Raw genomic sequence first — 20,004 nt, forward strand, 5'->3', positions numbered from 1 at the left:
CAATGACTCAGCATAGGTTTCCTCCCCCATTGACTTATCAGATTCAGCCAAGCGCATCAGTCAGCCCCTGATGGAGCAGTACCCTCTTCTGCCTCTTGAATACTTCCTTCTCCAAGCAGTTTACCTGAAGGGCCGTTGCTAATCGAGTGATTTTTGTGGCCCTGTTTGCCTTATCTGGAACTAAACTGATTATTTCTTCTATTATGTGCCACTTGGGAAGAAAAAGAAGAAAATGCTACCCAACTGGGAACTCTGAGTTTTCATGAGGGAGAACACAAAGCTTAACGGAATTTGGGCTGAGTAGACAAAGGATGCCATGTAGTGAAAGGACCAGAGGAAAAACCTCAGTAGACAGAACACAACACACTGCCCCTGGGGAGAACTGCAGCACGATCTGGAGGCGCTGAGTACCCGCCACTCCCTGACAAGGGGCTAACACCTGCCAGTGTGTGCTCGGGCTGATGGGCACCTATAACTAGCAAGCAAAAGCACACAGCGTGTATGCGGCTAGTAAATAAGGAAATCACATAAACTAAGGAGCACAAATGACAGATTACAAAAATTTAAGACATCTACAGGTCCCTAAAAGTGCCTCTGTAAGAAATGTGTGTGCCTATATACAAGAATATGGGGAAAAGGCTTCTCCAGAACATTTTCCCGTTATATAACATCAAAAACAAAAGAGATGGGGAGTGTGCACTCTATGTGGTCATCTTATTTCTGCAAGGAATAGCAAGTCTCTAAAAATACAAAGAAAAATATTAAAAGCACACAAAAGGGACACACTTATAGAAATGGAGAAACATGTATTCAAATGCTAAAAAGAAATGGAAGGAAAGAAGCTTCTCTCTCCAAAACTGGCTATGGAAGAAGTAAGAAATACTTTAGCTTTCTAGACTTTGTGATCGAAACTTCCCAAACCATGACCTATCTAAAAGTGTGAATGGCATAAACTATGAAATGAGCAAAAGGCCAATTCAATTCTGATAGTGATGCCATCAGTATTTATCAGTGTGAGAGGATTTATTTTACAAACAGCATGTGAATGCAGCATGAGAAATGTATCGATAATAAAAAAAAAAAAAGAGAGAGAGAGAGGGATTGGACCAATGAGATGACATATTTACGGAAACCACAGAAGCCTATGGAAACTGATGAGACACAAAAGCCTCGTTTGAAAAAAAAGTATGTGCCACCATTCAGAAGTTGCTTCAATTTTTTAATAATTGAAATTTACGTGCACCGGTCCACTTGCACCCTTTGTTCTTCTTGAACTACACTGTTTTCTTGTAGCCTCATGTTTACTGAAGCCTAAAATTAGAACTGACAGCAATTCACTGCAACAAAGTGGGCTTCCTCCCCTGCCCGTCCGCCTGCAGCCCATGTCCCATTCATGCCCTAGAAATCCACTCATCTCTCGGTGGTCATCTGCCAAGAGAAGAAAAATAGGGCAGAGATGAAAACACGTCGTTCAGGCAGGGGAGTTGAGAGCGGACCTGCTGGCTTCTCCCTCCCCCCCAGTGCCTCCTGTCAGGGCCTCACCTCTGCACTGCTGGTCCTCGCTCTTGGCCTCCTCCGACACATCTGACGCCTCCAACAGGAGCTGCTCCAGCACTTGCTTGCACTCTTGCAGTAGGGTAGCTACCGCTTTTTGATTATTCATGACGATTACTCTTCCTCAATGATGAGTCAAGTGTCCCTGGGTCTACGGTGATCGATTACCCAGAAGAAGACATCGATTCTCAATAAAAGAGCCCCTTCAAGGCGGAGGTACCTGGTGAACAAAAGCGGGAGAGAGATGATTAACCGAAGCATCATCAATTATCTGTAAGGCTCAAGCAGGGAGGGATAATAGGGCAAACACATGAAAATACATGACAGCCCCTGAGGACTTTATTAGGGGAGTGTGTGAAATTACTGCAGGGCCTGGTCTGGATGGGCAGCACCTCAAAGGCGTCAGAGAGCAGAAGGGAGAGGCTCCTGGTACAGACCTTGGTTACCCGCAGTGATGTCAGCAGAATCCCACGAAGCCAAATGAAGTGAATATACCCTATGATTTATGTATCTTCCGCATACTTCACATCGGTGCCTCTGGATCCCAGTGGCACCACACTTTCTGTCTCTCTGGAAGTGTACAGGAAGCATCTGGCTGACAGTTCTAATATTCAGTTACAAGCACATGGTGATATGAAGTTTACCATTCTCATAACCCGCTACTGATTTCCCCTGTGAAGTATTCTTCATGGTACTTAGCATCGCATAATTTGGACCAAGATAGGCAATGGCAGATGCCAAATTTAAAGCTCTTCACAGCCAGGCACCTTGCCAAGGAAGATAGAGAAATGATATCTCAGAAAACCCAATTTCCTAGATCTATTATATGGATGAATTTATCATATGGACGGATGAATCTACTTATATTGCTATTTAACATATGTACAGTTGAGAGTTTTCATATGCAAATTTGAATATACTGTAATGATCTATGGCAGTCAAGGTAATTTCAAGAACAAAATAAATTACTATCAGTACAAAAATGCCTGGCAAAATTACTAGATTAACTAGTAACTAGATTAACAAATTAACCGGAAAGTTACTAGATTAACAAATCTTTTTGTTTGTCTTCCCTTTATTAAAGAATATACATCGGAAACAAAACAAACTTCCTTTTGTTTTGTTTACAATGAACAAATGAAACAAAGGAACTCTTTCTGAGTTGGCCAGGATAGATTGCAAAGCTGCTGTCTGGTTTAGACACTCTTGTAGGCACACAGAATTTTATTACCAAAGCAAGAGAGTCTGAAAGGGGAGAAAGCAACAGATAAATGGATGGCCCCAGTCCCTTTTTCTCCTAGCTTATACATGCAATGAAGTAATCATCAAAAACATTAAAGCAGTGAATTATTGTATAGGCTTTGGGATTAACAAGGCCTCACTTTAAGAAGCTAGTTTTGAATTTAAATAGCAAGAAAATTTTTTTTTCCTATTCTAAGACTCAAGAGGAATACAGAGTGAAAGACGAGCTCATTGTATAACCTACACATTTCATTTTTCATTCTAACCTGACTGGTATAGTTCATATGCTTTGGATTTTAAAATATACACATATTCTTTACACAGACAAACTGCCAAAGCAAAGTTTTCAGACGTTACAGGCTTGTTTCATTAAAATAATTGTGTATTGTTGGTGAAGAACACAAGTAGAGTACTTGAATACAAAATTCTTGTTACTTGAGAGTATTCACAAGTGAGATTGTGAGGAATTAGTTACTGGAAGCATTTAAGCATAACTATAAATTAAGTTGCTCTTCTCTTTAATATGTTTCAGAAAGTATTCCTGCATGGTTTGGATTGCTGGACTAAATGGTTTTCAGTGTCCCTTTTAGCTCAAGTGTTTTTAAGTCAATGTTGTGTAGTAAGAGCTGGCCATTAGCTTGCCTTTCTACGAAAGGAATCAAGAAGTAAGGGCTAGTCAGAGAGCTAATTAGTGGACTAGCATGAGGAAGAGGCCATGTAGCAAAGGCCATTCTTGTCCCAACATTCCTGAAAAAGGGAGATGTGGCTAGAATGGGAGGTTAGTATGAAGACTGAGAAATGCAGTTAGCTATGGGTGAATAGGACACATTCACTTTTCTTCAAATAAAAACAAGAAGGGGGTTCTCTTTGCTAGGATCATTTTTAAGACTTCATGTAGAAAGAGGGATATAAGAAGAAAATATGAAGAGTTCATGCACAAAGAAATAAAACTACTGTACTATAATTTTCATAGCATATCACCCCTTTGTCTAAAGGCTTATAGTAAGATCTTATTGGTGCCATATCATCCTCTTAAGGCAGAAAGTCATCTTTTGTTATATTAACAAGTTGAAATAAATTTTAATTTCTCTGTTTCTGTAAATGTTTAAACAGAAATAGCATGGAGAAATGGAAAGCAGACTTGGATATAGGAAAACTGTTACACACGAAAGTGTTCAATGGATATTTGTGACTAATTCAACTTCATTCTCTGTCATTAACTATTTGAGAGACCTCTGAGACGCACTTTTGAGACTCATTTTTCGTAACTGTATTTTATGGGGGTTAAGTGGGAACAATTGCTAATATCTTTCCAGGCCTTCAATTACACACTTAGCAGCCTATCTGTTGCTGTAGAATATCTGATACTTATTTACTAAATAATTCCTGTCTCTTTTGAGAACACTTAAGTATAATATCTTTATGTATACTTTTCTCTGTGGCTTAGAAACGTTGGCTTGAATCTTAGAGGTTGATTACTAAATAAATATAACTCTGCTTTTGTTCCCTCACTTGAAATCCTGATGCCTAATGCCCAGGATCATAAATCTCTTCCTTTTGTCTAAGTGCTGTGAAAGAGAGATAAGCTATGTGGTTCTGTGAGGACAAACAACAGGACTGACCTAACAATTTGGGTAAAACGAGAGCAGGTGAATGGGGGTTCTCTGAGGATGTGATGTTGGAACTCTGTAAACTCTGTAAACTCAGTAAGAAGAACAGGGCTTAATGAAGTTAAAATGGTGAGGAATGGACCTAAGTAGAAAGAAATATAGAGGAAATGAGAGAAGGCTAAATTAGTTAAAACAGGGATTAAAGGAGAAAGTTAATATGAGGTGAGTTTGGAGAGCTAAGTAGGGGCTTTTTAAGGCCCTGTATACCAGGTAACGAATTTTGTGTTTACCCTAAAAGTCATAGGAAACTACTGGTAGCAGGAGAAACATGACCCCAGATTTGCATCTGGAAAAAGTTCATTCTGTTTTGGCTGTAGTGTGTACTGGGGGCAGAGAGAAGAAGGTGATTGCAGGTAGACCAGTCAGACATTTATTGCCAACAATTTAGGTTAAAAATATCATCAATTTGTACCAGAGTCATAGGGATTTAGAAAACTGGACAAATTTGAGGGCCTTTTAGAGAGTAAATGCAGTATTGCTGTTGGATGGTTACGAATGGTCTTAAAAACGAGTCCCAAGTTTCTACTTCACCAAGGTTCAAAGTTGAATGGACAAGACATAAATACATCCTAGATTTTGTACTTCTAGCAATAAAGATAGTAAGAAAGATAAGTCCTACTGTCAAGAATAAGTAATTCGATTTTAACCAATAAAGTATTTCTTTAAAAAAAAAAGGAGATATTTTTTGAGATAATTAATGTTTAGTACTTGTGACTATCCAAAATGTACTGAGGATATTCTTTATACTTTTTGAAAGTTATAGCATTTTCTCTTTTCCCTGCAGAATTCAGGAGAGACAATAGGATGAAAATACTGTAACATGAGAAACACTTTGGAATCCAACCATCTGTCCAGACTTGTATGGTTCATTGTTAAGCATAACAGAGGCTGGAGCCTAGGAAATTTTCCTTCAGGCAGTAGTCCTGCTGGAAATTTTGGTCAGCTTCCTTTATAAAAGAATCATTTTCAATTTCAACACATATCAATTTTTGCTCCCTGAACTGTGGCATTCTTTGAGTTGTATGTATTTCTAAATTGAATCATGTTAGTTTCCTTCTATTTTTTTGTAATATATTGATCATTTTTTCTATTTTGACATGCCCCTATATATTTTTTTCTAAAAATTAAATAGAGAGAGGCCAGAAAAAGCAATAGGACATACAGATACCTTTAGAATAACACTAGATACCGAACAAAGTTAGAATCTAAGGCACACATGCACACACGTAGCCAAATTGTCATGTGCTCATACATTCCATGTTTGATTTGATACACGTGTACTTTATTTCGATTGGTGATGTAGAATTTAACTGAGTGGCTGAGTTAAAATTGACAAATCAGCCATCATTAAGAGTCAGCAAATCAGCAGACTATTCAAAGCCGCGTTTTCTTTTGGCATTTGTGAGTCTTTTTCCTCGGACAATTAATACTAAGGAAATGGGGGTAAATCAGGGAAAATAAAAGAATTCCAAATGTATTCCATGGTATACTGGCTGCCACCTCTGTAATAATCCACTGGCCAACCAGTCATAGTCTTTAAGCTAGAAGATGTGGGGAAACATAAAGAAATAGAAGAGATGGCCTATATTGCCAAGAAGTCTATAATATAATTATAAGACATAAATACACTTAAAATGAACTACACAAGGCATACTAAACACGACTATAGTCTAAAAGCTCAGTTTAAAATATCTTTGTTGGAATTCAATTTATGATTGGTTAGTTTCATAAACAAAGCCACAGAGCTCATTTAATTCATAAGTACATGAATAATTATGCGAAATATACCTTTTCATCTACATTCTAAATCATCTATTGTATTGTTTCTATGAGAAAATGTTTTCTGCTCTCCGGCATAGAACAAGAATGTGTTTCTCCAGTCCATTACTAGCAATGACAATCCAGCTTTTTACACCCTTTCACCCTTCCCTGAGCAATCCCACACACCAACTTTGACCATAGTGCCTCTGGTACTGGTTGGTGCAAGTGGGGAGACAAAAGGAGAAAGAGAAGTTTGACTGGAGTGTAAGATAGCCGTGCAGCTTGGATAGATATGTCTGGGTAATGGCCATTTTTAGCATTTTAAAACTGAATAAGAAGGGAGAAGAGAAGGCGACTTCTAAGTCATCAAAACCTGAAAGAGTAGACTTCTATTTCTAGCAGTATGGAAGGCTATACACCCTCACCAACATTCTCACTGAAGACAGGCAGAAATGCTGGAGAAGCACTTTAACACCTCTAAAATGTGTCAATAAAACGGTAAGAAAGGAAGGTCTACTCAGAAAACATAAACCAAGTAAAAGCTGGAACCCAGAAAATTAACCAACACAGAAACTAGCCTTTGCCTCAAGAGAAATTATAAGCACTCTAAGCCGAAACTTTGGTTTTCGCTAAGAGTGTGGGAAGATGGGAAATAAAACCCAAGGCCCACCCAAGGTGGGACATATAAGAGGAAACTGTTCCCTTGCATAAAACTGATGTCCTAAAAGGTTGAATTGTCAGTGTAGGGAGAGCTAAAAGTAAATCCCCATCCTCTCCTGCCACCTCCCAGGAAATCTGCCGGTGGCAAAACCTGTTGCTTTCTGGGAGAGAATGAAATTTTTTGCCTGTGAGAATTTGAAGCCACAAGATCCACAGAACTTCTACCTGATAATTACTTTAAAATAAGTTATTTAAAAATAACCTTAAATCTTTAGGAGGACACACCCTATAAATCCCAACTTACCACATAATGACATCCCTACCTAGGCCTCATGCAGACCTCATGCAAATTCTGAAATTAACTGTGTTTATTGAAAACATGTCAAATACCTAGCCATGTTTTTCATTCATTCTTTAGATTTTATACGATGTTTTTCAAGATCTTCAGAGATAAATAATATTCTAACACCATGTTTGCTATTTAAAATAGCTACAGCAAATAAACGGTGATTTTACATGTGAATTTCATGAAAAAAAAAAAAAAAGGTCCTAGGTTGGTAGTTTGGTAGTTTTCTCCGGCAATCAGTGGAATGAAACATAATCTTCTCTAAAGGAATCTGACTTCAAACTAAGCATCAAAGAATTTCCACCTATAAAATACCAAGAAATATGAGTATACATGTTTAAAGATCTGAAAGAGTATGGTGGGTGTATGAATTAAGAGCAAAAAACTATATAAAGGGGGTGCCTGGGTGGCTTAGTGGGTTAAAGCCTCTGCCTTTGGCTCAGGTCATGATCCCAGGGTCCTGGGATCGAGCCCCACATCGGGCTGTCTGCTGAGCAGGGAGCCTGCTTCTCCACCCCCACTCCCGTCTGCCTCTCTGCCTTCTTGTGATCTCTGTCTTCTCTGTCTGTCAAATAAATAAATAAAATTCTTAAAAAAAAAAACTATAAAAAGGCACAGGCAGATTGAAAAAGAATCAAATAGAATTTCTATAAAAGAAAAAATAATAATTAAAAATATAAAATTCCATGGATTAGATAGATTTGATAAAAATACCAGCTCTGGTTGAAGCTAAAATTTTTAAACTGGTTGATGAATCAGAACATTTCATCTAAAACACAACAAAAGGGGGCGCCTGGGTGGCTGAGTGGGTTGAGCCTCTGCCTTCGGCTCAGGTCATGATCTCAGGGTCCTGGGATGGGTCCCGCATCTGGCTCTCTGCTCAGCCGGGAGCCTGCTTCCCCCTCTCTCTCTGCCTGCCTCTCTGCCTACTTGTGATCTCTCTGTCAAATAAATAAAATCTTTAAAACACACCAAAGAAGACAGAAAGATGGAAAATACAAAAGAGAGGTTAAGAAGCAGAAAGAATTAGGGCACCTGGGTGGCTTAGTTGTTAAGTGTCTGTCTTCAGCTCAGGTCACAGTCATGGGGTCTTGGGATTGAGCCTGGATTGTGCTCCCTATTCAGTGGGGAGTCTGCTTCTCCCTCTCCCACTCCCCTGCTTGTGTTCCTTCTCTCACTATATCTCTCTCAGTCATATAAATAAATAAAATTTAAAAAAAAAAAGAAACAAAGGATTGATAGAAAAGCTCTAGAACATGTCTCGTTGGAATCCTAGAAGGGAAGAAGAGAGGGAAGCAAAAGAAATGTTTGGAGAGATAAGGACCAAGGACAGGAGAAAGAAAGTAATTAAAATACCCATAATCTTCAGGCAGGTTAAATAAATAAATAAAAATCTTTATGTAGTAATATCATAGCAAAACTACGGAACACCAAAGGCATACAGAGGATCTTTAAAGTAGCCAGAGAGAAAAGACAGAATACCTTCAAAGAAACAACAATGAACTTATAGCTACCTACTGAAAAGCAACAATGGAAACTAGAAGATAGTGAGAGGATATCTTCAATATGCTGGGGGAAAAACCTGAAAAATAAAAATATTTAAAAATAAACATAACAGATTCTTACTAACCAAGTCTCTAAAGTATGTGCTTTAGATACAAGGAAAGTGATCACAGATGAAAGGTCTGAGATTCAAGGAAAAATAATAAGCAACAAAAATGGTGAATTGTTGGTTAAATGTAAATACTGATTGTATAAAGCTACAACAATAACAATGAGATAAAAAAATAGAAAAATACACACACAAACATAAGGAGCATATATATCAGGAGGACAGTGATTTGTGTTAAAGTGTTTTAAGATCTTGGAATTGGTAGAAGGAACAGAGATATTAACTTTAGACTATGATAAACATTTCTAAGATAATCCTTAAAAAATTGAAATAAAACATACAACTTTCAGGCTGGTAGAAAGCGAAAAATGAAAAGAAACAAAACAATTCAAAAGAAGGCAAAAGGGGTGCCTGGATAGCTCAGTTGGTTGAGTGTCTGACTCTTGATTTTAGCACAGGTCATTTACTTGAGATGGGGTCCCACAGTGGGCTCCATGCTCAGTGCAGAGTCTGTTATCTCTCTTCCTGTCCTCCTCCCCCTGCTCACACGCTCTCAATCTCTTTCAAATAAATAAATAAAAATTTAAAAAAGATTTTATTTATTTATTTATTTGGGAGAAGGGCAGGGAGAGAGAGGGAATACAAAGTAGACTCCGTACTGAGCTCAGAGCCCAGTGCAGCAGGGCTCCATTCCACAACTGAGAGATCATGACTTGAGCTGAAACCAAGAGTCAGATGCTTAACAAACTGAGCAACCCAGGTGTCCCAGGATAAATTTAAAATACAAAATATGATGGTAGAAATAAATTAAAATATATTAGTATTTCAAACAAATATAAGTGAATTAAATGTTACAGTAAAAACATAAAGATAGACTTGATTTAAAAAATAACTACATGGATTTACTTAAAACATGAGAAGTAAAAAAGGCTAAAAGTAATAAGATAAAAAAAGAAATATTAGAAAAATACTAACTGAAAGAAAGTATAGTTACATTAATATCAGACAAAATAGACTTTAAGGAAAAAGGCACTAATAAAGATAAAAAAGCCACTTTACAGTGATACATGGTTCAGTTCACCAGGAAGGTATAGCAAGCAATTCTAAACTTGTATGCATCTGGAAGCATAACTCTTACTATATATGAAACAAAAAAGTGAAAGAACCATGGAGAAAAATATGCAAATACATAATCATAGTGGGAAAATTTAATACACTCCTCTTAGAAACTAATAAATTAAGCAGACTAAAAAAATTGGTAATGATATTGATTTGATCAACACAATTAACAAACTTGATCTAATAGAGATTTATGAAACAACATATCAAACAATTGCAGAATATACATTGTTTTCAAGCATGCCTGGAACATTTATAAGAATTTAATGCCTACTGTGCCATGAGACAAATCTCAATAAATATCAAAAGATTAACAGTATACATATGACACTGTATGACCAAAAGGCAATTAAGCTGTTAATCAATAACAAAAGAAAAATGTTCATATAGATGGAAATTAAGAAATAAACTTCTAAATAACTTGCAGGCCAAAGAAAGAATCATTATGAAATTTAGAGAATATAACAATGCAATGATAAATACTACATGTTAAAATGTGGAATTCAGTCAAAGTGGAATATAGATGGAAATTGATAGCCAAAATACTTAGAAATAAAGAATGCTGGAAAATTCAAGAGTTAAGCTTGAATAACCAAAAGTTAAAAAAAAATATATAAAAAAGTAGAAGAAAGGAAATAAAAATAAGAACAGAGATTAATGGAATAAAAAACATATTCAATAAGAAGCTCAACAAAATAAAGTTCTTTCAAAGGACCACTGAAATTGATAAACTGCTGGCAAAACTGATCAAGAGATGGAAAACAAACAAATAGAAGTAGGAATAAAAATCTTAGAAGGGGGTGTGACAGATGCTATGGAGATTTTTAAGAAGTTAATAAGAGAATATGGAAACTTTTTTACTGATAAATTTGAAAATAATAAAATGGGTAATTCCTAGAAAAGTATAAATTACTTAAAAGAAACCAAGGAGAAACAGAAAACCTGTATGGTCCTAAAATCTTAAAGAATTGTAACTAGTAGTTGAAAAATCTTCTTACAAGGAAAACACCAGGAACATACAGAAAGAGTTTACCATTCAATAGGCCAATAAATCCAATCTTATGCAAAATATCCTTTAAATGAGCAACAAGTGGCTAGAAAACATAATTTAATAAAAATACACCATTTACCAGGGCATAAAATACGTAAGGTATAATAAAAAATAATATATGTGTGTATATGTGTATATACAAATGAAGTAACTTAATAATTCTAATAATAAATATGCAAGATTTCTGGAGAAAAATTATAGAACTTACTTCATTAGAAGGCATTAATAAAAATCTAAATACATGAAGAGATATTCTATGGTAGTGGCCTGGAAAACGCAATATTATTAGATACCAATTTTCCCCAAATTTATCTATATCTTCATGCAATTCCAATCAAAATTGCTACAGCTCTATGTGTGTGTGTCAACTTGACCAAATGATTCTAAAATTTATATGGAAGGACAATTCTCAAGAATAATCAAAGTACTTCTAATGAAAAATAACAAGGGAGGAGGCAGAGTGTCATAACAGATTCCAATAACTAATACAATATTATATTAAATGATTTAAATGTTACTGGCACTAGAGTAGGCAAATTGAGCTTCGAAATAAAATAGAATGCAGTAAGAGACACGTTTATATAGGGAAATTTGGTTTACTATACTAGGTTAGTATAAGACATTGAGCTAATTGGTTATTTTTTTTTTTTATCAGTACTAGTTAGATTAAAGACTTACATGTTAAAGACAAATGTATGCAACTTTTTTTTAAAGATTTTATTTATGTATTTGACAGACAGAGATCACAAGTAAGCAGAGAGGCAGGCGGGTGGGGAGGGGGGAAGCAGGTTCCCCACTGAGCAGAAAGCCTGATGCAGGGCTCGATCCCAGGACCCTGGGATCATGACTAGAGCCGAAGGCAGAAGCTTTAACCCACTGAGCCACCCAGGCACCCCTAAGTATGCAACTTATAAAGGAGAATATCTTTTTAAATTATTTTTATTTTTATTTATTCATTTTTACATCTTAATTTAATTTTTTTTCAGTGTTCCAAGATTCATTGTCTATACGTCATACCCAGTGTCCATGCAATACATGCCTTCTTTAATACTCACCACCAGGCTCACTCATCCCTCCCACCCTCCTCCCTTCCAAAACCCTCAGTTTGTTTCTCAGAGTCCACAGTCTCTCATGGTTCGTCTCCTGCTCCGATTTCCCTCCTAATGTCCTCTATGTTATTCCTTATGGTCCACAAGTAAGTGAAACCATATGATAATTGACTTTCTCTGCTTGACTTATTTCACTCAGCATAATCTCCAATCCCATCCATGTTGATACAAAAGTTGGGTAGTCATCCTTTCTGATGGCTATGTAATATTCCATTGTATATATGGACTACATCTTCTTTAAAAAAATTTTTTTTATTAACATATAATGTATTATTAGCCCCAGGGGTACAGGTCTGAGAATCACCAGGTTTACACACTTCACAGCACTCACCATAGCACATACCTTCCCCAATGTCCATAGTCCAATCACCCTCTCCCTACCCGCCTCCCCGCAGCAACCCTCAGTTTGCTTTGTGAGATTGAGAGTCTCTTATGGTTTGTCTCCCTCCCAATTCCATCTTGTTTCATTTATTCTTTTCCTACCCCCCCAAACCCCCCATGTTGCCTCTCAACTTCCTCATATCAGGGAGATCATATGATAATTGTCTTTCTCTGATTGACTTATTTCGCTAAGCATAACACACTCTAGTTCCACCCACGTCGTCACAAATGGCAAGATTTCATTTCTTTTGATGGCTGCATAGTATTCCATTGTATATATGCACCACATCTTCTTTATCTATTCATCTCGTTGATGGACATCTAGGTTCTTTCCATAGTTTGGCTATTGTGGACATTGCTGCTATAAACATTTGGCTGCATGTGTCTCTTCGGATCACTACATTTGTATCTTTAGGGTAAATACCCAATAGTGTGATTGCTGGGTCATAGGGTAGCTCTATTTTCAACTTTTTGAGGAACCTCCATGCTGTTTTCCAGAGTGGTTGCACCAGCTTGCATTCTTACCAACAGTGTAGGAGGGTTCCCCTTTTTCCACATCCTCGCCAGCATCTGTCATTTCCTGACTTGTTAATTTTAGCCATTCTGACTGGTGTGAGGTGATATCTCATTGTGGTTTTGATTTGTATTTCCCTGATGCCAAGTGATGTGGAGCACTTTTTCATGTGTCTGTTGGCCATCTGGTTGTCTTCTTTGCTGAAATGTCTGTTCATTGGACTACATCTTCTTTATCCATTCGTCTGTTGCAGGGCATTGCGGCTCTTTCCATAGCTTGGCAATTGTGGCCATTGCTGCTATGAACATTGGAGTATTTATAGCCCTTCTTTTCACTATATTTCTATCTTTGGAGTAAATACCCAGTAGTGCAATTGCAACTGGGAGTAAATACCCAGTAGGTCATAGGGTTGCTCTATTTTTAATTTTTTTGAGGAATCTCCACACTCTTTTCCAAAGTGGCTGTACCAACTTGCATTCCCACCAACAGTGCAAGAGGGTTCCCCTTTCTCCACATCCTCTCCTACAGTTGTTGTTTCCTGTCCTGTTGATTTTGGCCATTCTACCAGGTGTAAGGTGGTATCTCAATGTGGTTTTGATATGAATTTCCTAAAGGAGAATATCTAAGGGAGAATATCCTTTTGATCCTTTGGTAAAGGAAGAATTTCTCAAACTACTTGTGAAAAAAGCAAACCACAAAAGATTGATATTTAATTAGAGAGATAAACTTCTAATTAGTAAAATGACACCATAAAGAAAGTGAAAAGACAAGTCATAAACTGGGAGAAAGTATTTTGTAATGTATATAAACTAACAGAGGATTTCTATTCTGAATATATAACGAATTCCTGTAAGTAAATAAAAAAAAGGACCAATCACACAGTAGGAAAAAAATGAGCAAACGGACACTTCACACAAGAGAAAGAATTGATGGCCAATGAACATGTGAATTGTGTCCAACCTCATTAGTAATCAGGAAATACAAATTCAAACCATAAACATTCACAACTTCTTGACTGGGAAAAAATTTAAGTTGGGTAACAGTCATCAAGAACAGTGTTACTTCCCTTCACCACTGTTGAAAACTACAGTTTGGCATTATTCAGTAAAATAAAAAATGCACACAGTGGGTACACTATGACCCAGTGTTCACTCTTAGGCATATACTCTAGTTTGGAGAAAATCTTGGACCAGAGTCTAGGAAATATAGGCATGTTCACAATGACACAGTTTGTAATAGTAAACAAACAAAAGGAAACAATCCATATGTCTCTCAACAGGAAAATAGATTAAAAAACTGAAGTGTATTTATGCACCGGAATAGAATAAGCAAATAAATGAATGAATTATAGTTACATGTAGCAATATACGGATGAAACTTAGAAATATAGTAAAGCAAGTCACAGAAGAATACATGCATAACATTTAAAACGTTTATAGCTAAAAAATATATTATAGGATACAAATATATATTGTAAAATTACAAAGAAAAGAAAGGTAATGATAAGCTAAAAATTCACAACAGTGGGTTTATGGAGCAGAGAGTGAAGATGTGAGGGAAGTGTATGAACACAGGAGACTTCAACGAAAGTGGTATGTTTTTGACTTAGATTAATCTGTGAGCATCTATCATGTTCTGGCTATATTACACCTATTTTATAATTTTTTGATATTGATTTGACATTTAATGAAAAAATTAAAAAGAGGAGGGCACCTGGGTAGCTTAGTTAATTAAGCATCTGCCTTCAGCTCAAGTCATTATCCCAGGGTCCTGGGATGGAGTCCCACGTTGGGCTCTGTGCTCAGCACAGGGTCTGCTTCTCCCTCTACCCCTACCCTCTGTTTGTGATCTTTCTTTCAAGCTCTCTCTCTCTCTCTCAAATAAACAAATAAAATCTTTTTAAAAAATTGAAAATAGGAAAACAGAAACTCAAGTCTAGGAGTACTGCACAGGTAATAAATGTCAGTTTTTGCCCTCGGGGTTGGAGCAAGTGATTCCATTGAGGACAGCAAAGGAGCCTTTCTGAGCAGGGAGGGGCACTTGCCCTGGGACTTCTCAAGGGGGTAGGGTTTGGAACAGCTAGAGAGAGAGATAAGGAAAAGAAATCTAGTTGGAGAGTGACAGGATAAGAGACTTTGAGGAAGAGATCCTCATCTCGTATTAAGGATCCATGAGTTAGCAGAGACTATTGAAATAATGATGAGACAGGCAGTTGGAACCATTAGTTTAACAAACACTAGATGGCTAAGAAATCTGATTCTCCTTTTCTTTTCACTTACAAAGAAAATGAAGGAGTGTGCTGTGATTTAAAAAAAAGGGGTGGGGGGGAGGGAATTCTATACATGACAGAGAAGTTCTTTCCAATGGCTCTTTATATCAAGACTTCCAGCCTGAGGGCCACACCTTGTTCGAATGGGAGACTGGAGGCCTCAGCTGTCCCTTCTCTCCAAGTTGCCTCTGTCTCTCTCGTCCTTGTGCCCCAGCCTCTCCTGTTCCCAGCTGCTGAAGGTGTTTATCAAACTTGACTGCACAGGAAAGTGCAGTCAGAGTGTTCCGGGTCACCAATGGGTTACCTGCTGGCCTCAGGAAAAAAGAGGAGGGGAAAAAAAGGTCATCATCATGGGGCCTGTTGCTCATAGTCCCCAGCTACAGTTACCCACTCCATCAGCCGTGGTGACATCTGACGAATTATGAGCCTGGCCCCCATGGCTGGAAGAGCAACATCTCAGGTCAAGGTGAGCCAAACCTGCCATCTGGTCCTATTCAAGGATTCGGCACTTGCAAATGGGACTTCCAGGAAGAGTTTTCTTCGTATTTTTGCACCCCAAATGAGAGAAGAACTGCCACCTGTACTGACTCCGTATGTCCCCAAATCCAGAGCTGCCTTAACACTGGCAGGCAATCATAGAGCAGGAAAAAATTATTTTACAAACTTGGAAGGATCTTCAAACTGGCGAGTAGACTCTCAGAGGCAGGTATCATCCACTCAAACTCCAGGGGAAGAATCTGAGGCAGGAGGAGGTTGAGTAACCTGCCCAAAGTCCCAAGCAAAGATCAGGGTAAGAATTCAAGGTTTCTGGGGCACCTGGGTGGCTCAATGGGTTAAAGCCTCTGCCTTCGGCTCAGGTCATGATCCCAGGGTCCTGGGATCGAGCCCCACATCTGCTCAGCAGGGAGCCTGCTTCCTCCTCTCTCTCTGTCTGCCTCTACCTACTTGTGGTCTCTGTCTATCAAATAAATAAATAAAATCTTTAAAAAAAAAAAAAGAATTCAAGGTTTCTGACTTGTCCTCAAAACACACCTACCTTCTCATGAAATAGATACCAGGGTTCTAGAGAAAAACACGGCAAGGAAAAATTCACTGGAAGAGAAGAAATAGGGGCACTGGGTGGCTCAGTGGGTTAAGCCTCTGCCTTTGGCTCAGGTCATGGTCATAGGGTCCTGGGATTGAGCCCCGCATCGGGCTCTCTGCATAGCGGGGAGCCTGCTTCCCCCTCTTTCTCTGCCTGCCTCTCTGCCTACTTGTGATCTCTGTTGAATAAATAAAGAAATATCTAAAGAAGAAGAAGAAGAAGAAGAAGAAGAAGAAGAAGAAGAAGGAGGAGGAGGAGGAGGAGGAGGAGGAGGAGGAGGAGGAGGAGGAGGGGGAGGAGAAGAAGAAGAAGAAGAAATGGTGAAGACTCGATTGCTAATGTAGTGTGTGGTTTGGTGGACGAGGCAAGAGAAATGCCCCGCTTCACAGTCAGAAGGGCAAACCTGCTGGGTGTCTCCGGGGGTGAAGTAGGAGGAAAGTGCAGGTGATGGTGTGGTATATATATGGAAATGGCATGAAGTACAAAAACTGCTAGGGCTATGAAGCATTACATACTTGATGAAAGCCAGCAAATGTGGGGACTAAGGTTACTTCGGCAACAAAATATTTTCAAATCTGTATTCATAATTCTTACAGCCAGTAGAGTTATTTGGCAAACAGCCATGCAGATTTTGAGTTAGAGGTAGCCCACAAAGGAATAGTCTGTCTCAAGACAAAAGGGATGAGGGGGCTGCGAAATTATAGGAACAGCAAAATGAAGATGTATACTTGCACTGTCTGAGCCATCAGTAGAGAGCCACGGTAAACACGGTTAGGGTTCTTGGATTTAAATTTCTGTTCTGCTGCTTGTTAGCTGAGCAGCCTTACACAAGTCAGGTTTCAGTTTCCTCATCTGCAAAACAGGGTAATAATAGGACCAATCTCACAGAGTTTTACTGAATTGAATTATATTGTAACATTGTATGATACAACCATGTAAATATAATACATATGTAAAACACAAGGAGAATCACCTAGCATGTAATAAGTGCTCCGAAGTTATCCGTTATTGTTATCAATAACATTTTCAGGAAATAAAATTTCGTTTTTTTAAAGGGCCTCCTAATTTTTCTTTATCTTACATGAATTAGATTTCCTTATTGACGTAATTAGCATTTATGTTTTTAAGAAAGAAAATTGCTTCGCTATGCAACATTTTCAGATTCTTGATATTTTTCTCAGTATCAAGTCTTACAATAATGGGATTCTTCCCTAAGTAATTCGCCAGATCCACCCTCATTTAATGAATAAAAATCTGTTAGAGAATTGAAATATTATGACCAGTTAGACATTTTCAGGAAGAAAGATGTGAGTTTTATTTGCTTAAAAAAAAAAAACTCTTAAAACCCAGCCAACTCGGTTTAATCAGCTGTTTGCCTCCAGCACTCAGCCTTTCTTTCCTCTGTCTGAGGCGGCAGGCAAGTGAGCCCTGAAGTGGCTCAGGGAGAGAGCGTCCATCGGATTATAGATCAGACAGAAACACCCGCAACCCCACATCTTCTTCTTCACTCTGAGATACACACAAAGCCCTTTATTTATTTTTTACTTAAAATGTCAAAGGCGCCGGGGTGGGGGTGGGCTTCTGGATTGGGGATTGGCAGCCCACACTCCGGGCCTGACATAATCAAAGTCCGCCATGTGGCTGTGTGATTCACACAGCGTGTGCATGTCACCAGCCACCGATGGGTCTTGGCAGGGAGCCTCCTACTGGCCTGGGAACAAACGCGTCTTACATTTTCTGGAGTGGCAAGAGACTGCTGAGGGACGACCGCTGGGACATCCACATGCTTTGAGGGCACAGAGGCACAAGTCGCATTGAGTGAGGCAGACATCCACACCCCAAACTACTTCCACACAGTGATAACCAATACAGCCCAGGGGCAAGGGGCTCTGTAGCAGTTGACGGCAGGGTTTTACCACTCCTGTGTGATCTTAAGCAGGGGAGAAAGGTGTCTATAAAGAAGGGTGGCACGTTTAATTTTTGTTTACTTATCTCTTCACAGCTCCTATGCATCCTACGTTGTATACAAATTACAAAGTCCTTAATTAACATGGGTCATTTTAGGAGCCAGAAAGACTATTAAAAAACTAGACCTACTTCTGCTCTCTGTAACCTGCAGACAGCTTTGAGGCCCTCCCTTCTTCAGGCTGACGTGGAAAATGAAAACAGTTTCAGAATTTCAGGATTCTCCACTTTCTAGAAGAGTTCTGTTCCTGGGGAAAATACTGCTCAGTCACAGAGCAAATGTGCTCAGGGCATCAGTCACCTGATGTGGGGGATAACTTCATTGTTTTTGGACTACTCCACTCACTTTCTTTGGTAGTTCCTCAACAGAAGAGCTCACATTTTCTTTTTTCTCTAATGAGGAGGGTGGAGATCCGAGACTTAGTGTTAATTGTGTTCCTTGCTTTTAGCTAATGAAGGAAGATTTACCAGTGTAGAACTAATAGAAAAAAGTTAAAAATAAGTAAATCAAAGTAAGCAAGTGAAACACATTAGTTTTTACACAGCCTTTTACTAGGAAAAATTAACCATCTGTTTCCTACTATTTCCTTAATGTTTGGTTTTCATAGCTAACTTACAGGTTTATAAAATAACATGTACTGCATTTGCAAACTCTGAATGGTAGTTAAGCATATGCTGAGTATCCATTATATCTTGCATTTGATACTTCAGAAGGTTGCCCAGAAACAGAATAGAGAACCCTCAAAGACAGCCTTACTGGGGAAGGAAAATAAGCATATAATTTAGCTTACAAAAAATTTCAAAGCATTATTCTAACCAATGAGGATGAGTTTACTTACATTTAGACAAATTGGAGAATCCATTCTATCCTTTCCACTATTACAGAAGCAAAGGCATTCATATCAAATCTTGTCAAAAGGAAATAGAATTATCTTACTTTTGTAAGATTACAAGGAAGAAGATAGCTAGTAACATGGTCCCCATTTGAAGAAACAGTCAGAAGTTCAATAGTTTGTCTAAGTTCAAATGGCAACTCACTGGGATTATCTGCAGGTGTTAGACACAAGCTTTTAAATATCCAATCCACTGTGGTTTTATGTGAGACCACTCTGTGTCCCTGGGTTTTCTGGGAAAAGAAACCAATAACCACACTAAAAAACAGGATGCATTACTTTGGTAGAATATGGATTCTATGACAGAAATGTCTATTCCAGGATGTTTAAAGAAACAACTCTTGGGTTGATTCTCAAATTTTAAAGCACTGAAATAATAATGGCTGTGTTTTTTGTTTTTTGTTTTTTTTTTTTTCCTGAGGAAATCTCTCCTAATTTTGACCTTATTCAAGCTGCAGTATAATTCCAGAGGGACCAATGAAGGGGAAGGAAAGAACTGATGAGGTCTAAGTGGTGATTGCATTTATAGATTAATCCTGACAGGGAGCAAATACATCTCTTCCCAGGAGGCACCAGTAGAGTCAACTAAGAAGTGGGGCCATTATTTATGAGCACAGTGGATTTTTCCCATTACAATAAACATTTTAATTACTTTAAGTGAAACATTCTTTTTAGTGGTAGTAAGCTTTAAAATTAAGTACTGTATAGTCATTTTTTGGTAATTTCAACTATGTAGGCAACCCTCTCTTATTCTTTACACTGCTTTACAGAGCA

At 38.1% G+C, this 20,004-nt stretch overlaps 1 protein-coding gene across 5 annotated transcripts in view; it reads right to left on the reverse strand.

Moving 5' to 3' along the window:
- Positions 1 to 20,004, reverse strand: part of ALPK1 (alpha kinase 1) — a 112,088-nt gene that overhangs the window by 56,424 nt on the left and 35,660 nt on the right. For 4 of the 5 annotated variants that reach the window (XM_032859618.1, XM_032859639.1, XM_032859609.1 and 1 more), the window contains one exon: positions 1,543 to 1,774. In XM_032859618.1, the coding sequence (XP_032715509.1) occupies positions 1,543 to 1,663 (121 nt within the window). In that variant the 5' untranslated portion in view covers positions 1,664 to 1,774. Of the gene's footprint in view, positions 1 to 1,542; positions 1,775 to 8,751; positions 8,815 to 20,004 lie in introns of those variants that run through there. The other variant, XM_032859628.1, reaches the window with a different exon arrangement.

The sequence above is a fragment of the Lontra canadensis genome, unplaced genomic scaffold, assembly GCF_010015895.1.
Source record: "Lontra canadensis isolate GAN:19392208 unplaced genomic scaffold, GSC_riverotter_1.0 scaffold1, whole genome shotgun sequence".
NCBI classification, from domain to species: Eukaryota; Metazoa; Chordata; class Mammalia; order Carnivora; family Mustelidae; genus Lontra; species Lontra canadensis.